Here is a 20,589-nt window from a genome sequence, read left to right as displayed (position 1 = left end):
ACAGTCATGTCTCGGAACTCTACGAACAATTCCTTCGACCTCATGGCTTGGTTTTTGCTCTGACATGCACTGTCAACTGTGTGAACTTATATAGACAGGTGTGTGCCTTTTCAAATCATGTCCAATCAATTGAATTTACCACAGGTGAACTCCAATCAAGTTGTAGAAACATCTCAAGGATGATCAATGGAAACAGGATGCACCTGAGCTCAATTTCGAGTCTCATAGCAAACTGCCTGAATACTTATGTAAATAAGACATGTTTTTTATTTGTAATAAATGTGCAAAATTTCTAAAAACCTGTTTTCGCTTTCTCAATATGCGATATTGTGTGTAGATTGCGGAAAGAAAACATTTTTTTTTTAATAAGGCTACAACGAAACAAAACGTGGAGAAAGTCAAGGGTTCTGAATATTTTCCAAAGGCACTGTATACTAAATTATAGAAAGCTGATGGGATCCTCCTCTTTTTAATAGTGGCTATCAAAACTCTGTTTTCTCACGCAATTGCATAGCCTATAGAAATGTTGCGCAACCTGGGCTCATGTTTGATTTGATTTTCAATCACATTTGTATTGATGTCAGAGTGATTAGAGGGACAATAGAATGCTGAGTGTACCAGGCAATTAGCAAGTTTGGTAGGATACTAATGACCATCAGCAACATCAGAGCTTGAAGTGTAGTTACCCTGATTAAACGGTCACATGGAATTTGAATGCGGTCATGACTCGTGACTGCCGGTGTGGCGGAAATACGGTCACCGTAACAGCCCTTGTCACTGTATTAGACTAAGCATATGTGATTTGATGATGTTGAATTGTTGAAGTGGTGCTGGAATTGTGGAGGCAGCTCCTGTTTTCTTTGCGACAACTCTGATTCTAAATCAATAGTTGTTTAGTAGTCCAAAAAATATTGGAAACATTAACTTGATTGACCATGCTGTAGGTTATGTAACTGTTTGTTACATGCAATATGCTACGTGGACAGATGCTGCTCTCCGGTTTAGTGATGAAACAAAGGTGTGGTTGAATTTATTCTGCCAGTGTCTTCTTATTGTCTCAGCTTTAGGCCTATATATCAGTCGCAAGGCATATGAACTGACAAGTTATAGAGCAAACAATGCAATTATCATAACACATCGATTGTAATATGTATTTTTTTTCCCTGGCTTGGCTTCCCCAGTGATTTTACTCACACATCGATACGGCAATCCTGTCACATCTCATTCATTACAGCCAGAGGATTTGGATCAGTGTTTTATTTAGTTACAGAGAAAGCACTACACTCCTCTCAAAACTATCAGCTAGAAAACCACCAAAAGAATCATCATCTGCCGTTTGGAATGTATTATATTTATATATATCATTATATTTATTGCATGTGCTTCTGGTCAATTGTTTTTTTAATGGGATTTGTTTTATTACTGCTAGTGTAATAGTCCCACCATAACCATTCTCACTGAAAGTCAGTTAATTCATTAGGCTAGAAATGTTTAAAGCAAGTTCTCACTGTATCAAACATTTGACAAATAAATCAGTGTATTGGTGTCTCACCCGTCTCTTGAGAGGGCCCAGGCGAGATGATTTTACATCAGGCGCCTGGTAGGACAGCCAGAGTCCTGTAGCCACATGCATGACGAAGCAGATTGAGTCCCCATACTTAATCTCTGCCATCCCCATGCCCTCGATGTCCCGCTTAGGGCTCGACTCCAGCTTTTCCTGGAGGGAAGGAAGGATCCAAACACATCAACATATCACACTCCGTTTTAATGAAACTTTGATGAAAGTCTCCAAGTCAGGCTACAGACAATGTATGCAGTTTTATTCAAATCACGCATTTGATTATGCAAAGTGTTGAGGGAACTTGATCTATGAAAAGCAATATAAAAGATGCTGACAGATCTGTATCAGGCTGGACAAGGACTGGAGGAGCACTGACATCTCTATATAATATTACACACGCCAGGATGTCTAGGTTAATAGAGAGGCAGACGGAGGAAGAGACAAGAAGAGGCGATACAGTGCGTATAGCCTAGATCACTGAGCAAGTCACAGATGATGGCCACAGGCAAGCCCTCATGAATCACTATAAATTTGTTTCCCCATTAAGAGCGGACACAATGGAAAAGGTATGAAATGTAAAGTGTATTAATAAGCCTATGATAAACTGCCTCAGTAATATGGTGGGTTACACCATGCTGTTGATCTATAAGTAGGAGGTCACTAATTGCTCCCAATCACTGGCTACGTCTAAAACACCCTTGCCAAGAAGAGACTTAAAATACCCTTGTCCTGGTTGGTATGGCGTCGCAAGTCGATACATTTTCTAGAGCAACTTTGTGATCGAGAGACAGTCTGAGGTGTGTGTGTGTGTGTGTTTGTACATCCGTGCGTGCGTGCTTGTGTGTGTGCGTACGTGTATGCCTGCATGTGTGTGTGAGAGATATAGCTGGTCCTGAGCGCTGACCTTGGAGGCTCTGAAGCAGAAGGCGGTGGAGGAAGTGTCAGACTTCTCCCGGTCCTGCAGCACCACCCCCCTGTCCTCCGTCAGGGCCAGGTAGTGCCCAGTGGTGAGGTGGCGGAGACGGAAGGGCTGACCCCAGCGAATGTGACTCCCGCTCCAGCTGTCCAGGGGCACAGAGAAACGGGCGCACACACAACGGTATCAAGAACAACAACAAGCCCCTAGAAGCATTATATCCCCTAATTAGTTTGTGTACACATGATGAACTAGCTGCCAGACTAGCTGTTAAGTAGCTGGCATCATGTCATGTGCATAGATAATTACTAAATGGTTGAAAACACCTAAATAATTAGGCATGTAATACCCATTTTTATGACTAGACATTTCCCAGTTGCTTACATCAAAACAAAACAGTGTCAAAGTCATAGCAGATTAAACATGGATGACAAATTCCAGATCTGACAGTGCAGGGCATATCTGAGAGGAAAGTGATATTGAATCGTTCAAATACTTTACAAATGGCTGGTGTCAAAAAGCATAATGAAACATCAAAGTGAGTCGGCGCAGATGGAGGCGGGGAGGGAGGGAGAGGAAGAACAAATAGAGAGAAAATGGAGGGAATAAAAAGAGCTGAACTCACCTGATTCTGAGAGGCTCCAGCCTCCACAGAGACCTGGCCTTGGCTCCTGCATTCCCCGTCTCATAGTTCACTATCCTGGGGGCACGAGAGGTGCATGAAAGGTCTGGATCACTGCAATGTTTTAATACTGCCACAGGCTCATAATGGTCTCAAGGTCATGTTTTATGACTTTAGCAGGATTCCATCTCTGACTGCTTTATTCCCTTCTGTCACTATGATATCAGGTCAGAGGAAGGAAAGCTCAGAATGGGACCTCAGATGAACCTTAATATTTACCCTCCCGGCACCAGCGCACATCCTTCATCCAGGACACCCACGTAACCAACGGAGACCGAGAGCAACACTGTCTAATAATGATGTGGGTGACTGGCTCCAGAGATAAAAAGGATCTTTCATGGTCCTTGTTGACTGTTTGGACTATGTTTGATGGACCTTTATGAAAATGTAAGGTCTTAAGAAAATGCTCCCTTTCAAGGACTAAGCAGAAAGCCAAGGCTGACAACCAATATTTATTCAGCAGCATATTATTGCCACACACAAACAGTGAGCTAAAAATTGACAGTGGGACTGGGAGGAAGATGAAGAGTCCTTCACATGTCTTCGGCGCCTGGCCATGTTTATACGGACTAGAGCACTGTCTCTGTGACCCCCATGTGCCATTTCCCTCTGCTACCTTGCTGGCTGTCATCACTAGCGCTGTGTGACTATAGAAAGCAAGGCAGACATTTTTCTGTGCTTCTCTCAGACCCAGCTTCACACTGAGTAGTGACAGACCCAGCGTCAGCCAGACAAATTAGCCTGATTTGATTTTAGGTCACATTCACAACAGACTAAGGGGAAAACTAATTTCTTAGAGTCTTTTTAGCCGTTTCCCAGCTGTAGGTCTCACCTCTGTTGTTCATCACTCTGGTCAGACCCTGGGATGGTCAAAACCTCATCATGACCATGGAACAGACGCAACACATGGCCACCCAGCAGGTAACCTTTAGGAGGATGGATTAACAGCAACTTTAATTTATACCCACAACATTTCAAACAACATTATAAGCCAGTGAAGCTAAATGAACCGTTGGACCTACCCTCCTCCACGTTGCTGCCGGAGCAGGTGGGGTGGACGTTCCACAGAGTCTGCATGAAGGACGCGTCCACCTGGATGTTGCCATTGGAGATGGACAGGTGCTGGTGAAGACAGAGGAACATTATGTTACACACACTATCAAGAACTACAGTATGGGACACACAATCAGTAGGCCTATACTGCAGGGCCTATGTCAAAAACCCAGTTTGATTCAAGGAATTGGGCCAGGCTACAACTCAGAGGTTTGTCTATGCATGCATTGGAGGGTGTGATAGGAAGGCTGTTATCGCTGAAGTAGATTTAGAATCATTCATCAAACTGGAGAGAGGCTGGCACTGGAGAGTGGACTCGGGAATCTGCCAGTTTCTAGGGTTCTGGGTTTGTGTGTGCATGCGCCAGACACTTGGGGAACTCTCCACCTCCCTCCTCCATTACTGGACCTGGAGGTGCTGTAGGCCTGGTTAGAGGGAGCATCTCACTGGTGACAGAAGAGCCCGGAGCCGTGGCAGTAACAGTAACATGATAGTGGGACTCTGGCTTAGCGAGGGCTGCCATATCCCTGCTGAAGGCCCATAAACATGGGCTTGGCTGGGCTGGCTGTTGTCACACTCTCCCTGCGTCATGCTGGAGATGTTTTCCAGGCCCAGCATGCCAAGGCGCTGAGGCCCACACAGTGGGAATAACACAGGGGTGTCTGGGTCTGGGAGATACTCATAGATGGGCCTGAAGAGGAACAGGGGAGCAGGGCTAGCCAGGCTGCACAGTGTAGGGAAGAAGGGATAGAGGACAGAGTAAGGTAGGGTACAGTAGCTGTTCAGTTTGACAGTATTGCTCTCGCCATCCCAGCTCTACATGCGTGGCCTTCCCCTGCTCTTTCTTAGCTTCCTATCCCAAATGTATGGTCTGCTTTAATGGACAGATTGAACTGTGTGGGAGGGAGACACCTTCAGTCCAAGAACACGATCTACAATCTTTGGCTAACCTATAGGATTGAATGGCATTATGGGACTGTTCAATGGGGATGGACACTTTAAATAGCCTATATGTATTATTCTTAATGAGATGTTTATAGACTGAGGGTGTACTCACAAGGTATCGTTCTGATGACACGCTGACAAGGATGAGGTCATCTCCGATGCGTACCTTCTCGCCCTCTGACCTCTGTTTGGAAGCAGGATGGATGGTCCACCAACAGGCTTCACCTGACGGAGCACAGAAACACTGGTGGGGTCACATGCCTGAATAATGTTATTTATAAATCTATGATCTACATCAGTAGTTCTCAATTGGTTTTGCATCAGGGCCCAAATTTAACCAGGTTGTCTCAGTCGCAACCCAATATTCACATCCCAATTTTTGGGGTCTAAATGCAATCTGGAAAACTTTTTGCTATATTGCTAGTAAATGTAGCAATTGTCTTTTTCATTGTCAATAATTATATTTTGCCCAATTTCCTGATGAAGAATGTTAATAAGTTCACTGGTTTGAGACCACAAAATCAACCAAATCCACAAACTGCGCTGCTATATTCCATATTAAAAATACTGTTATTGAAGAAAAATAGTTCAGAGATTAAATTATAAAAAATGTAGGTTCATTATAATTTCTAAACTGTTTTTTTCCCCTGGTTTTAGTTGTTTAAGTTCAAACGACTATTTTTGCATAAAAAAAACAAAAATATATACACTGAACAAAAATATAAACACAACATGTAAAGTGTTGGTCTCATGTGTCATGAGCTGAAAAAAAAAATACGTAAAATGTTCCATTCGCCAAGATAATCCATCCACCTGACATATCAAGAAGCTGATTAAACAGCATGATCATTACACAGGTGCACCTGGTGCTGGGGAAAATAAAAGGGCACTCTAATATGTGCAGTCTTGTCACGCAACACAATGCCACAAATATCTCAAGTTTTGAGGGAGCATGCAAATGGCATGCTGACTGCAGAAAAGTCCACCAGAGCTGTTGCCAGAGAACTGAATGTTCATTTCTTTATCATAAGCCACCTCCAACACTGTTGTAGAGAATTTGGCAGTATGTCCAACCGGCCTCAACTGCAGACCACGTGTAACCACGCAAGCACCGGTTTCAACTGTACCGGGCAGATGGCAGAAAGCGTGTATGCCATCGTGTGGGCGAGTGGTTTGCTGATGCCAAACGTTGTGAACAGAGTGCCCCATGGTGGTGGTGGGGTTATGGTATGGGCAAACATAAGCTTGTACATTTTATTGAGTACAATTTGAATGCACAGAGATACCGTAATGAGATCCTGGAGGACCATTGTCGTGCCATTTATCCCCCGCCATCACATCATGTTTCAGCATGATAATACACGGCCCCATGTTGCAAGGATCTGTACACAATTCCTGGAAGCTGAAAATGTCCCAGTTCTTCCATGGCCTGCATACTCACCAGACATGTCACCCATTGAGCATGTTTGGGGTGCTCTTGATCGATGTGTATGACAGCGTGTTTCCCGTTCCCGCCAATATTTTGCAACTTCGCACAGCCATTGAAGAGGAGTGGGACAACATTCCACAATCAACAGCCTGATCAACTCTATGTGAAGGAGATGTGTCGCGCTCAATGAGGCAAATGGTGGTCACATCAGATACTGACTGGTTTTCTGATCCAGACCCCTACCTGTTTTTTTTAAGGTATCTCTGACCAACATATGCATATCTGTATTCCCAGTCATGTGAAATCCATAGAGTCGGGCCTAATACATTTATTTCAATTGACTGATTTCCTTATATGAACTGTAACTCAGTAAAATCATTGACATTGTTGCATGTTGCGTTTATATTCTTGTTCAGTGTACATACACAGAAAGTTGAACCTGTAACTACTGTTTGGGGATAGATGACAACGGTGAAAGCAACACACACAAGCGAGCACAGCTTAGACACGTAATTACATTTAAGACACACAAATGTATTCACACAAACTCTAATTTACTGTAAGCCCACTCACACTTAACATAAGCACCATAGCAACCAGCCTTCCAATAGGTGGAGAGCCAGACCATCTTATACATCTCTATGAGACAAATGAGCTGAGCCTCGACATTGTGACAAAGAGCCAATCGAAGACATTTATTTTAGTCTGCTAGGAATGTTTTCAGGGGAGATATTCTAGGGAATAAATAACTGAAATCTCTGCAAATGTGGTACATTTCCTACAATATAGGAAACCGTAAATCCCTCTTTTCATGCAGTGCTTAAGAGAATCTGAAATGAATACTGGGGCAGGTGAAATCCTACAGAAGCCCAGCTATGAATGACTGTGTGCTAGTGACCCTAGAGGCAGATAGAGGAGGTTTTACCTGTTGAGTCCTCCTGCAGCCCCACATCAAAGGACAGCTTATCTGTCTGTGACCTTGACGTCTTCAAACAGGTCAGATACTGCAATGTATAGATACACATCAAAGCAACATGAAAACGATTATCAAAAGAGTCACACAACTCTGCTGTAGCATTCAGAACTGGAACAAATATCAGTACGACATATGCAACAAATATTCCTATCAAATGTTATAAAACAGTAACTATGAAATAGTAACACATAGAATAATGACAACAGTCCCCGGTCCTTGGGTATCGTATGAGAGTGTGCATGCAGTGCAGTCTCACCATAGCGCTAAAGGAGTGTCTCAGGAGGATGGCGTGTCCATACAGAAGTGTTCTGTGTCCACCGCCCTGAGCCGCCTGTGGAGACAGCACAACACCCATCACACACCAGACACACTATAAGACAGGATGTCCCCCGTGACCTCTCTGTCTCTCCCTTTCACTCTCTCTCTCTCACTTTCTCTCTCTCCATCTGCATCACAGTTAGAGAACTAAGACTATGATGACTTCACACAAGGCAGGGGGCCACAGACTGACCCAGCCTGCCCCTCTCAGCCTGTCCTCTCCTCTCTGACGACGGTCCTGAAGTCCACAACACAACACTGAAAGCATGCAGTCAGACATGTCACTCAGGGGATACGCCTGCTTCCTGTATCCATGGAGAAGAATACAGATGATCGTCACACGGCTGCAGGTAAAAAGGAAGGGGGGTGAGAAAGAGAGAGCTCTCTGCCTCTAATGCGTTGGTAACAAAGACCTTGTGTTACAGTAAGAAGGGTCTGGTTTGTGACAGAAAGCACTAGGAGAGAAAATACACAAGGTTCCACTGCGGTTTCACAGCAGTTTGAGGAGATGGGTAGGGGAAAGAGTGATGTGAGGTCACTACTTGGGCTCTGCTTGCAAACCTGTCCCTTCGTTCTGCAGGCAACCATGTGTTACTCACCTTTCTTATGAGCCTCTATGGAGCAGTAAGGTAAGAGAAAGTTACATTACTGAGAAGGGTATGTAAGTTAAAGAAAATATATGAGTTTGTCTCCTCCTGTCCTATCCACAGTATTGTAAACTGCGTATAGTCTCTGTTGGTCAATCATAGATGGTGACGTGCTGTGCAAGATCTTATTTGTGACATAATAGATTTTGCATGCCAGTGTCTTCTTAACCAAACACACCGTGCACCCTCTATCTGTGCTGCTTTTGCTAAGACAATAGCCTCCAGTTCAATGCAGTTGCCATGGATTATCAGACTGCAGCAGTGCACCATGTCAGGCTGTTCAGGCTTCCTGAGCGATAGTTTAATGTGCATCGGGCATATCCAGCTGCATTCAACTCAACACAATCTGAGAGAACTAGACCAGCTCTAAACATAACATTTATCCTAACCTCACACCATCCACAGCTGTGTCAGCCTCAGATTCCTCTGTCCCTAGCGTCCCTGGCCCAGAAGGGGAAAGGCTATTTGATCAAAGACTGGGGGAAACGATCTCCCCCCCCAGCTGTTGCCAGGAGATGACATGCTGACATCAATTGAGAAAGCGTGACCTTTAGCAGCACGTCACCCCCCTGTGTTTATGCAGCAGCCACCAGGGTGACAGCAATGGGGTTTCTCTCAAAGGTGGCACTGAAATACCACTGCACACGCTGCCCTGCCACAGGGTATCAGCTTCACCCTGCATTACCCTGACTCACCCTGGGCACTTCAGTCACTGACTCCGACAGATTGACCTTTGATCCTTAGCCCAGTAAACAAAGTTATGAAATCACAAGTGTGTTCACTGCTCTATTTGGACACGTTAGAGGAACTTCACACAGAATTCCATTTGGGGTCACTAGCTGAAACGGAGCTAAATGGATGTTTGATAGCTTACTTCTGCAACGGTTTTCTGAGCCTTGTGTGTTCACAATATCTATAACCCCTCAAACAAACACAAATATTAGTCCGAAATACCATTACTAAGATCCTATTCCACTTTAAGGAATCCCTGCCTATTAGTAGAGACCAGCTGAATACGGTATATCAATAAGTTATTTCTTCTTTAAGTCAATACCCTCCACTGTAGCTCATCTGCTCAATGACAGAATATTGATTCCAGAATCATGACACATTCTACTATTTTCCCTTCGTGGTGTTTCCTCCATTGACAATTTGGAGCAGGAACAGAGGAATGGAGAGGGTTAGTGAAAAGAGATGCATATGAGGAGAGAGAATTTACGGAGATAAAACCCAGTGTTCAAATGTTTTCTCCAGACCAGGTCTGAATCAGTCTCCACAGCATTCCTTAGAGAGAGGACAATAGTGCATCAAGGAGAAACAGTGATTAAAGGCCTTCCCTCTGGTTATATTGAACTGGTCTAGCAGATCATGTTAAATGAAGTTACTACACAAGTGTAGATGCAAGGGGGTTAAGAGTGGCACGTAGAAAGCAGCTTAGCTATTGCAAACAAGCAGTTTCACTTGAAAACGTCTCACTAAGCTTTAAGGGCACATTAAGCGCTCATGAAGGCCAAGTCTGCCTGTGCTTTGCTCTTGCCAATGGGCTTTTCCAGTTCACACAGCCGTGATGGAACCAATCAGGCTTGATTTTTTAATTCCCCATCATCTGGAGTCCAGTGTGGTCGCTAAGCTGCAGCATTGACAAGTCCATTTATCTTTGAACTCAACTCAAAGAGTACGAAGATCCACAGCTTAAATTATGGAAATTCTTCCTATCATTAGCAGTTTGGCAAGGCAACAACGAGTTGGGGTTGCTTCACTTCCCAAATATAGTAACTATTTTTTGAATCCTTCTAAATGCCAGTGTATTGCTTTCTACAGTCATAATTCATGTAATGTAGCTCTGTAACGGCGGTCCTCCTCCTCTTCGCCCGAAAAGGAGGAGTATTGATCGAACCAAGGCGCAGTGGAGTTTGAACACATAATTTATTAAAGAAAACACGAACTTAACTAAACTAACAAAACAACAAACGGTGTAGACAGACCTAGACGACGAACTTACATAAAACAAGAAGAACGCACGAATAGGGAACAGACTACATAAACCGAACAAACCGTAAACAGTCCCGTATGGTGCAAACATATACACAGACACGGAAGACACTCACCCACAACGAACACTGTGAAAACGCATACCTAAATATGACTCTTAATTAGAGGAACGCCAAACACCTGCCTCTAATTAAGAGCCATACCAGGCAACCCATAAACCAACATAGAAACAGAAAACATAGAATGCCCACCCAACCTCACGTCCTGACCAACTAACACACATAAAACTAACAGAAATAGGTCAGGAACGTGACATAACCCCCCCCCCATAAGGTGCGAACTCCGGGCGCACCAGCACAAAGTCTAGGGCAGGGTCTGGGTGGGCATCTGACCACGGTGGTGGCTCAGGCTCCGGGCGAGGTCCCCACCCCACCATAATCAATCCCAGCCTCCATCTCCCCCTAAGAATGTCCACCCTCATTTTACCCCCACAAAAACCTCTCGGTAACATAAATGACAGGGACAGCACCAGGACAGAGGGATAGATCAAGACAGAGGGATAGCACAAGACAGAGGGATAGATCAAAATATAGAGGTAGCTTAGGATAGAGAGGGAGATCAGGATAGAGGGGCAACTCCGGACTGAAAGGCAGCTCCGGACAGAGAGACAGCTCTGGACTGAGGGGCAGTTCTGGGTATATAGCCGTTTCTGGCTGAAGGGCAGCTCATGGCTGACTGACGGATCTGGACGCTCATGGCAGGCTGATGGCTCTCGACGCTCATGGCAGGCTGACGGCTCTCGACGCTCATGGCTGGCTGACGGCTCTCGACGCTCATGGCTGGCTGACGGCTCTCGACGCTCATGGCTGGCTGACGGCTCTCGACGCTCATGGCTGGCTGACGGCTCTCGACGCTCATGGCTGGCTGACGGCTCTCGACGCTCATGGCTGGCTGACGGCTCTCGACGCTCATGGCTGGCTGACGGCTCTCGACGCTCATGGCTGGCTGACGGCTCTCGACGCTCATGGCTGGCTGACGGCTCTCGACGCTCATGGCTGGCTGACGGCTCTCGAAGCTCATGGCTGGCTGACGGCTCTCGACGCTCATGGCTGGCCGAAGGCTCTGGACGCTCATGGCTCACTGACGGCTCTGGCAGATCCTGTCTGGTTGGCGGCTCTGGCAGATTCTGTCTGGTTGGCGGCTCTGGCAGATCCTGTCTGGTTGGCGGCTCTGGCGGATCCTGTCTGGCGGACGGCTCTAGCGGCTCCTGTCTGGCGGACGGCTCTAGCGGCTCCTGTCTGGCGGACGGCTCTGTAGGCTCATGGCAGACGGGCGGCTTTGCAGGCTCATGGCAGACGGGCGGCTTTGCAGGCTCATGGCAGACGGGCGGCTTTGCAGGCTCATTGCAGACGGATGGCTCAGACGGCACTGGGGAGACGGATGGCTCAGATGGCGCTGGGGAGACGGATGGCTCAGATGGCGCTGGGGAGACGGATGGCTCTGGCCGGATAAGGCGCACTGTAGACCTGGTGCGTGGTGCCGGAACTGGAGGCACCGGGCTAAGGACACGCACCTTCATGCTAGTGCGGGGAGCAGGGACAGGGCACACTGGACTCTCAAAGCCTACTCTATACCTGGTGCGTGGTACCGGCACTGGTGGCACCGGGCAAGCACATCAGGATTAGTAGGGGGAGAAGGAACAGTGTGTACAGGGCTCTGGAGACGCACAGGTGGCTTAGTGCGTGGTGCCGGAACTGGAGGCACCGAACTGGATACACGCACTACAGGGAGAGTGCGTGGAGAAGGAACAGGGCTCTGGAAACGCACTGGTAGCCTAGTGCGTAGTGTAGGCACTGTAGGTACTAGGCTGGGACGGGGAGGTGGCGCCGGAAATACCGGACCGTGCAGGCGTACTGGCTCTCTTGAGCATTGAGCCTGCCCAACCTTACCTGGTTGAATGCTCCCGGTCGCCCGACCAGTGCAGGGAGGTGGAATAACCCGCACCGGGCTATGTAGGCGAACCGGGGAAACCATGCGTAAGGCAGGTGCCATGTATGCCGGCCCGAGGAGACGCACTGGAGACCAGACGCGTTGAGCCGGCCTCATGACACCTGGCTCAATGCCCAATCTAGCCCTACCAGTGCGGGGAGGTGGAATAACCCGCACCGGGCTATGCACACGTACAGGAGACACCCTGCGCTCTACTGCGTAACATGGTGTCTGCCCGTACTCCCGCTCTCCACGGTTAGCCTGAGAAGTGAGCGCAGGTCTCCTACCTGCCCTTGGCCCACTACCTCTTAGCCCCCCCCCAAGAAATTTTTGGGTGTTACTCACGGGCTTTTCGGGCTTCCGTGCTAGATGCGTCCCCTCATAACTCCGGTTCCCTTCTCCGGTTGCCTCTGCTCTCCTCAGTGCCTCCAGCTGTTCCCATGGGAGGCGATCCCTACCAGCCAGGATCTCCTCCCATGTGTAGCAACCTTTCCCGTCCAATACATCGTCCCAAGTCCATTCCTCCTTCTTTTTCTGTCCCTTACTCCGTTTACTCCGCTGCTTGGTTCTGGAGATTTGGTGGGTGATTCTGTAACGGCGGTCCTCCTCCTCTTCGCCCAAAAAGGAGGAGTATTGATCGAACCAAGGCGCAGTGGAGTTTGAACACATAATTTATTAAAGAAAACACAAACTTAACTAAACTAACAAAACAACAAACGGTGTAGACAGACCTAGACGACGAACTTACATAAAACAAGAAGAACGCACGAATAGGGAACAGACTACATAAACCGAACAAACCGTAAACAGTCCCGTATGGTGCAAACATATACACAGACACGGAAGACACTCACCCACAACGAACACTGTGAAAACACCTACCTAAATATGACTCTTAATTAGAGGAACGCCAAACACCTGCCTCTAATTAAGAGCCATACCAGGCAACCCATAAACCAACATAGAAACAGAAAACATAGAATGCCCACCCAACCTCACGTCCTGACCAACTAACACACATAAAACTAACATAAATAGGTCAGGAACGTGACAAGCTCACTATTGTATGCCTGAAGTTAGGTGCAGAATTTGTGAACAGGTAAGAATTTGTTGGTAATATTCAGGGATTCTGGACTTACTTCTAAATCCCCTACGGAAGGACTGAAGACTGACATTCATCTGATGTTAATCCAGGAGAGGTGTAGCATGTTCTCTTTGGCCAGAAGAAATGTGAGCAGTAAATGTTGAGCGAGACCATTTGTATGGCAAGTCTATACCCGGTTCCATTTGTCTTTGTCATGTTGCTAAGTGCTGTGACACAAATCGACTCACTTCTTTAAATAAATCCATAATGTCATTAGACATTTCAGCAGCATACGCATTCATGTTTGCTTATAAAAACACACTAGCTTTCTGTGGGGAATCTATTTTCTTTCCTGAAGGTACTATTGTAACCCTAGGATACATTTCCAATGAAAATGGGAGAGCAAGCATGACTAAACAGCCATGCGCTAGAGAGGTGACAGGAGAGGAGAATGGAATGAATGGTGAACATACCCATCGGTCCTTTCCTCGAGGCTAACAGGTGGAGAGATGAACAGAACACATGGATGAACATAGCAATGGTAACAGCACAGCCCTGTTACAGCGGATTAATGAAAACCAAGAGCAAATGTTCGCAAAGAACAGCACAGTTTTAACAGAAATGATTGTACCTATTAAGATCACTGTATCAGAAATGCTTTACTTATCTGTCTATTAAAATAAATGAGAATACAACTGACCACAGAGGAATGAGATGATAAATGATCTAGTAATTATAATTCTTGGCTCACTCTACTGATACAATATACTCTTATCACTAAAATACAACATCCTGCAACTGGTAATGAACTACCGAAAGACCAGAGGCACACTGAAACAAATTATTTTTACTAATTTCATAAAGATACAGAAGTAAGATCAGTACAACACTGCAACCTGGAAAAGTACGACATCATACCAAAATGGGTGAGAAATTAGCATATTTTCATATCTACCCACCATCCTTCCTCTGAAACATTAAACATGACATTTTAGGACAAGCAGCGTTTAGGTTGCTCCCTGCAAGAGGAGCATGGCGAGAGCAGCGTGGTAATGCTGTGTTTCTGTAGGGCTGCCTTGTAATCACAATGTCCCAAACACATGACTGTGGAATAAGGAAATAGGTCTTTCATCCTTTGTACTTACTATAACTGCCTGTTCAGAGGAGGGAGGTAGTGTAGAGACCTGCTTTGACTACAAATACATTAGCTACAGTACATACACATATGAACTTGCTCAACAATGTCCAGATGTATGTCCATTCAATGAGATTGCCTCCATTACCTCATGTGTGTGTACGCGACAGTGACTCTGTCATCTAGACATGTTTGCTTCTCTGTGCCTGGTGTATAAAAAAGATAGCTACAGCGCAATTATGCTTTATAATGGAAATTATACTGTAGCTTTGAGAGCTTTTCTTTTCAGCCTCATTGTTAATCAAATGGTCAACCTCCCAGCACAGGGCAGAAACACTTCCGGAAAGCTGCAGCAAAGAGGTACTTTGCCTCTTGACGACTTTCATCCACATTACAATTCATGGAGGGCTCAACCTCCCAGCGCCCAGGTCTCCAGGCCATTGTAATAGGCCAATTCCTCTCCTTTATCTCCCTCAAAGAGAAAAAAAAATTAGAACATAAAACTGAGGCAACTCCAGTCACCGTAATAAACAATTTCATAACATGACCCTGAAATCATGAAATGAATCAAATGGAAAATGTGAAACAGGGGATGTTCAGTAGTTTCCCTTTGCGCAGAGAGCACTTTGTGAAAATACTCCTCTCTGCTGTCTGCCCTGGGGTAGGAGTGTGTGTATAGATGCTGTGGTAGAGGGACAATACTCACCCCTTCACTGTTCTGACCAGTCTTAGCAAGCATCTCCTGCAGGGCCCGCACGGAGAGAGACTGCTCCAGCACAAAGTTGCAGATGCATAGATCTGGAGGGACATACTGGAAGAGACAGGAGGAGGGTAATCAGGGTTAGGGTTGTATGCAGTGGTTCCCAAACTTTTTATAGTCCCCTCTAGCACCAGGATCAGCATACTCTCAAATGTTGTTTTTTGCCATCATTGTAAGCCTGCCACACACACACTATACAATACATTTATTAAACATAAAAATGAGTGTGAGTTTTTGTCACGACCCGGCTCGTGGGAAGTGACAAAGAGCTCTTATAGGACCATGGCACAAATAATAATAATAACAATAATAATCAATAATTTTGCTCTTTCTTTAGCCATCTTACATATACAACTTTATTTGTTAATCGAAATTGTGAATAACTCACCACAGGTTAATGAGAAGGTTGTGCTTGAAAGGATGCACATAACTGCAATGTTGGGTTGTATTGGAGAGTCTCAGTCTTAAATCATTTTCCACACACTGTCTGTGCATGCATATAGTTTTCATGCTAGTGAGGGCCGAGAATCCACTCTCACATAGGTAAGTGTTTGCAAAGGGCATCAGTGTCTTAACAGCGCGACTTGCCAAGGCAGAATACTCTGAGCTCAGCCCAATCCAGAAATCTGTCAGCGGCTTCTGATTAAATTAAATTTTCACAGAAACGCTTGTTGCGATTTCGATGAGGCTCTCTTGTTCAGATATCGGTAAGTGGACTGGAGGCAGGGCATGAAAGGGATAACGAATCCAGTTGTTCGTGTCATCTGTTTCGGGGGAAAGTACCTGTGTAATTGCCCACCCAACTCACTCTGGTGCTTCGCAATATCACATTTGACATTGTCAGTAAGCTTGAGTTAATTTGCACAGTAAGCTTGAGTTAATTTGCACACAAAAAAATCATACAAAGATGGAAAGACCTGTATGTTGTCCTTGTTAATGCAGACAGAAAAGAGCTCCAACTTCTTAATCATAGCCTCAGTTTTGTCCCGTACATTGAATATAGTTGCGGAGAGACCCTGTAATCCTAGATTCAGATCATTCAGGTGAGAAAAAACATCACCCAGATAGGCCAGTCGTGTGAGAAACTCATCATCAAGCATGCGGTCAGACAAGTGAAAATGAAAAAGAAAACTTTAAGCTCGTCTCTCAATTTTAAAAAAAACGTGTCAATACTTTGCCCCTTGATAACCCGCGCACTTCTGTATGTTGTAAAAGCGTTACATGGTCGCTGCCCATATCATTGCATAGTGCAGAAAATACACGAAAGTTCAGGGGGCCTTGCATTAACAAAGTTAACCATTTACACTGTAGTGTCCAAATGTCTTTCAAGCTGTCAGGCATTCCCTTAGCAGCATTCCCTTAGCCTCTCGGTGGATGTTGCAGTGTACCCAAGTGGCTTCAAGAGTAACTGCTTGCACGCCCGTTAGAGATTTGGAACTCTTTCTGATTGGTTTATTACTTCACTTCCTCTTGAACTTGCAACTTGCAGACGTGTTGCTGTGCGTTTTGTTGCCAACCTTACTTTGCTACCTGACAACTTTACGTTTTTTTTTAATTACCGTTTATATTTTTAGTTTTTCCCTCATAACTTTTTATTTTCTTTTTTCATTCAACTTTTTCACTCCAGACGCTTTATCTGGACATGGTTCGTCAGCACCTTCAACAGCCGAAGCTAAGTAGTAACATTAACATGATGCCTTCTAATTGCAGTCGCTGTACTCATAATATACAGGAGAACGATCGCCTTACGGCGAGGATAGCTGTGCTGCAAGCCCAGCTTCAGACGCAATCGTTAGGCAAGGGTAATTTCAGTGTAGGAAAGGATGAAACAGCGTCTGTGCCACCAGTAAGTACAGATAGTAGTATAAATCCCCTCGCACAGTCCCCGCAGCCGGACAACTTTCTCATGGCTTCTGGAGGGAAATGCTGTAGGAATGCTCAACCGGTGTCGCTCATTCAGCCAACAGAAACTTTCAACCGGTTTTCCCCATTAAGCAGCGAGTCGGAGTCTGAGGCCGAGCCTTCTCTTGTCTCTACTCCCCCGTTACGGGGTCTGAGACGCCAAAGCTTCCCACCATTAGCTCTGACAAATTGAAAACCCTAGTCATTGGCGACTCCATTACCCGCAGTATTAGACTTAAAACGAATCATCCAGCGATCATACACTGTTTACCAGGGGGCAGGGCTACCGACGTTAAGGCTAATCTGAAGATGGTGCTGGCTAAAGCTAAAACTGGCAAGTGTAGAGAGTATAGAGATATTGTTTTTCCACGTCAGAACCAACGATGTTAGGATGAAACAGTCAGAGGTCACCCAGCCCAACATAGCTTCAGCGTGTAAATCAGCTAGAAAGTAGTGTCGGCATCGAGTAATTGTCTCTGGCCCCCTCCCAGTTAGGGGGAGTGATGAGCTCTACACAAGAGTCTCACAACTCAATCGCTGGTTGAAAACTGTTTTCTGCCCCTCCCAAAAGATAGAATTTGTAGATAATTGGCCCTCTTTCTGGGACTCACCCAGAAACAGGACCAAGCCTGGCCTGGTGAGGAGTGACAGACTCCATCCTAGCTGGAGGGGTGCTCTCATCTTATCTACCAACATAGACAGGGCTCTAACTCCTCTAGCTCCACAATGAAATAGGGTGCAGGCCAGGTAGCAGGCTGTTAGCCAGCCTGCCAGCTTAGTGGAGTCTGCCACTAGCACAGTCAGTGTAGTCAGCTCAGCTATCTCCATTGAGACTGTGTCTGTGCCTTGACCTAGGTTGGGCAAAACTAAACATGGCGGTGTTCGCCTTAGCAATCTCACTAGGATAAAGACCTCCTCCATTCCTGCCATTATTGAAAGAGATCGTGATACCTCACATCTCAAAATAGGGCAACTTAATGTTAGATCCCTCACTTCAAAGGCAGTTATAGTCAATGAAGTAATCACTGATCATAATCTTGATGTGATTGGTCTGACTGAAACATGGCTTAAGCCTGATGAATTTACTATGTTAAATGAGGCCTCACCTCCTGATTACACTAGTGACCATATCCCCCGTGCATCCCGCAAAGGCGGAGGTGTTGCTAACATTTACGATAGCAAATTTCAATTTACAAAAAAAAAAATGACGTTTTCGTCTTTTGAGCTTCTAGTCATGAAATCTATGCAGCCTACTCAATCACTTTTTATAGCTACTGTTTACAGGCCTCCTGGGCCATATACAGCTTTCCTCACTGAGTTCCCTGAATTCCTATTGGACGTTGTAGTCATAGCAGATAATATTCTAATTTTTGGTGATTTTAATATTCACATGGAAAAGTCCAGACCCACTCCAAAAGGCTTTCGGAGCCATCATCGACTCAGTGGGTTTTGTCCAACATGTCTCTGGACCTACTCACTGCCACAGTCATACTCTGGACCTAGTTTTGTCCCATGGAATAAATGTTGTGGATCTTAATGTTTTTCCTCATAATCCTGGACTATCGGACCACCATTTTATTACGTTTGCAATCGCAACAAATAATCTGCTCAGACCCCAACCAAGGAGCATCAAAAGTCGTGCTATAAATTCTCAGACAACACAAAGTTTCCTTGATGCCCTTCCAGACTCCTTCTGCCTACCCAAGGACGTCAGAGGACAAAAATCAGTTAACCACCTAACTGAGGAACTCAATTTAACCTTGTGCAATACCCTAGATGCAGTTGCACCCCTAAAAACATTTGTCATAAGAAACTAGCTCCCTGGTAAACAGAAAATACGCGAGCTCTGAGGCAAGCTTCCAGAAAATTGGAACGGAAATGGCGCCACACCAAACTGGAAGTCTCCAGACTAGCTTGGAAAGACAGTACCGTGCAGTATCGAAGAGCCCTCACTGCTGCTTGATCATCCTATTTTTCCAACTTAATTGAGTAAAATAAAAACAATCCAGAAATGTATTTTTGATACTGTCGCAAAGCTAACTAAAAAGCAGCATTCCCCAAGTGAGGATGGCTTTCACTTCAGTAGTAATAAATTCATGAACTTCTTTGAGGAAAAGATCATGATCATTAGAAAGCAAATTACGGACTCCTCTTTAAATCTGCGTATTCCTCCAAAGCTCAGCTGTCCTGAGTCTGCACAACTCTGCCAGGACCTAGGATCAAGAGAGACACTTAAGTGTTTTAGTACTATATCTCTTGACACAATGATGAAAATAATCATGGCCTCTAAACCTTCAAGCTGCATACTGGACCCTATTCCAACTAAACTACTGAAAGAGCTGCTTCATGTACTTGGCCATCCTATGTTGAACATAATAAACGTCTCTCTATCCACCGGATGTGTACCAAACTCACTAAAAGTGGCAGTAATAAACCCTCTCTTGAGAAAGCCAAACCTTGACCCAGAAAATATTTTAAAAACTAATCGGCCTATATCGAATCTTCCATTCCTCTCAAAACATTTTGAAAAAGCTGTTGCGCAGCAACTCACTGCCTTCCTGAAGACAAACAATGAATACGAAATGCTCCAGTCTGGTTTTAGACCCCATAATAGCACTGAGACTGCACTTGTGAAGGTGGTAAATTACCTTTTAATAGCGTCAGACCGAGGCTCTGCATCTGTCCTCGTGCTACTCAACCTTAGTGCTACCTTTGATACCATCGATCACCACATTCTTTTGGAGAGATTGGAAACCCAAATTGGTCTACACGGACAAGTTCTGGCCTGGTTTAGATCTTATCTGTCGGAAAGATATCAGTTTGTCTCTGTGAATGGTTTGTCCTCTGAAAAATCAACTGTACATTTCGGTGTTCCTCAAGGTTCCGTTTTAGGACCACTATTGTTTTCACTATATATTTTACCTCTTGGGGATGTCTTTCGAAAACATAATGTTAACTTTCACTGCTATGCGGATGACACACAGCTGTACATTTCAATGAAACATGGTGAAGCCCCAAAATTGCCATCGCTAGCAGCCTGTGTTTCAGACATAAGGAAGGGAATGGACGAAAACGTTCTACTTTTAAACACGGACAAAACAGAGATGCTTGTTCTAAGTCCCAAGAAACAAAGAGATCTTCTGTTTAATCTGACAATTCATCTTGATGGTTGTAAAGTCATCTCAAATAAAACTGTGAAG

The 20,589-nt window shown here is 45.2% G+C and overlaps 1 protein-coding gene across 10 annotated transcripts in view; it reads right to left on the bottom strand.

Moving 5' to 3' along the window:
* The window catches only part of LOC129812846 (ryanodine receptor 3-like), a 199,661-nt gene that overhangs the window by 128,882 nt on the left and 50,190 nt on the right, over positions 1–20,589 (bottom strand). For all 10 annotated transcript variants that reach the window (XM_055864766.1, XM_055864767.1, XM_055864775.1 and 7 more), the window contains exons 3-11: positions 15,434–15,538; positions 7,819–7,893; positions 7,512–7,590; positions 5,270–5,382; positions 4,182–4,281; positions 3,992–4,085; positions 3,103–3,177; positions 2,466–2,622; positions 1,553–1,717 (exon numbers count right to left, since the gene is read on the bottom strand). In XM_055864766.1, the coding sequence (XP_055720741.1) occupies positions 1,553–1,717; positions 2,466–2,622; positions 3,103–3,177; positions 3,992–4,085; positions 4,182–4,281; positions 5,270–5,382; positions 7,512–7,590; positions 7,819–7,893; positions 15,434–15,538 (963 nt within the window). The remainder of the gene's footprint in view (positions 1–1,552; positions 1,718–2,465; positions 2,623–3,102; positions 3,178–3,991; positions 4,086–4,181; positions 4,282–5,269; positions 5,383–7,511; positions 7,591–7,818; positions 7,894–15,433; positions 15,539–20,589) is intronic.

This window comes from Salvelinus fontinalis, chromosome 16, assembly GCF_029448725.1.
Source record: "Salvelinus fontinalis isolate EN_2023a chromosome 16, ASM2944872v1, whole genome shotgun sequence".
NCBI lineage: Eukaryota > Metazoa > Chordata > Actinopteri > Salmoniformes > Salmonidae > Salvelinus > Salvelinus fontinalis.
Note: the sequence above shows the minus strand (reverse complement) of the source record. Positions and strands in the feature narration are given on the sequence as shown.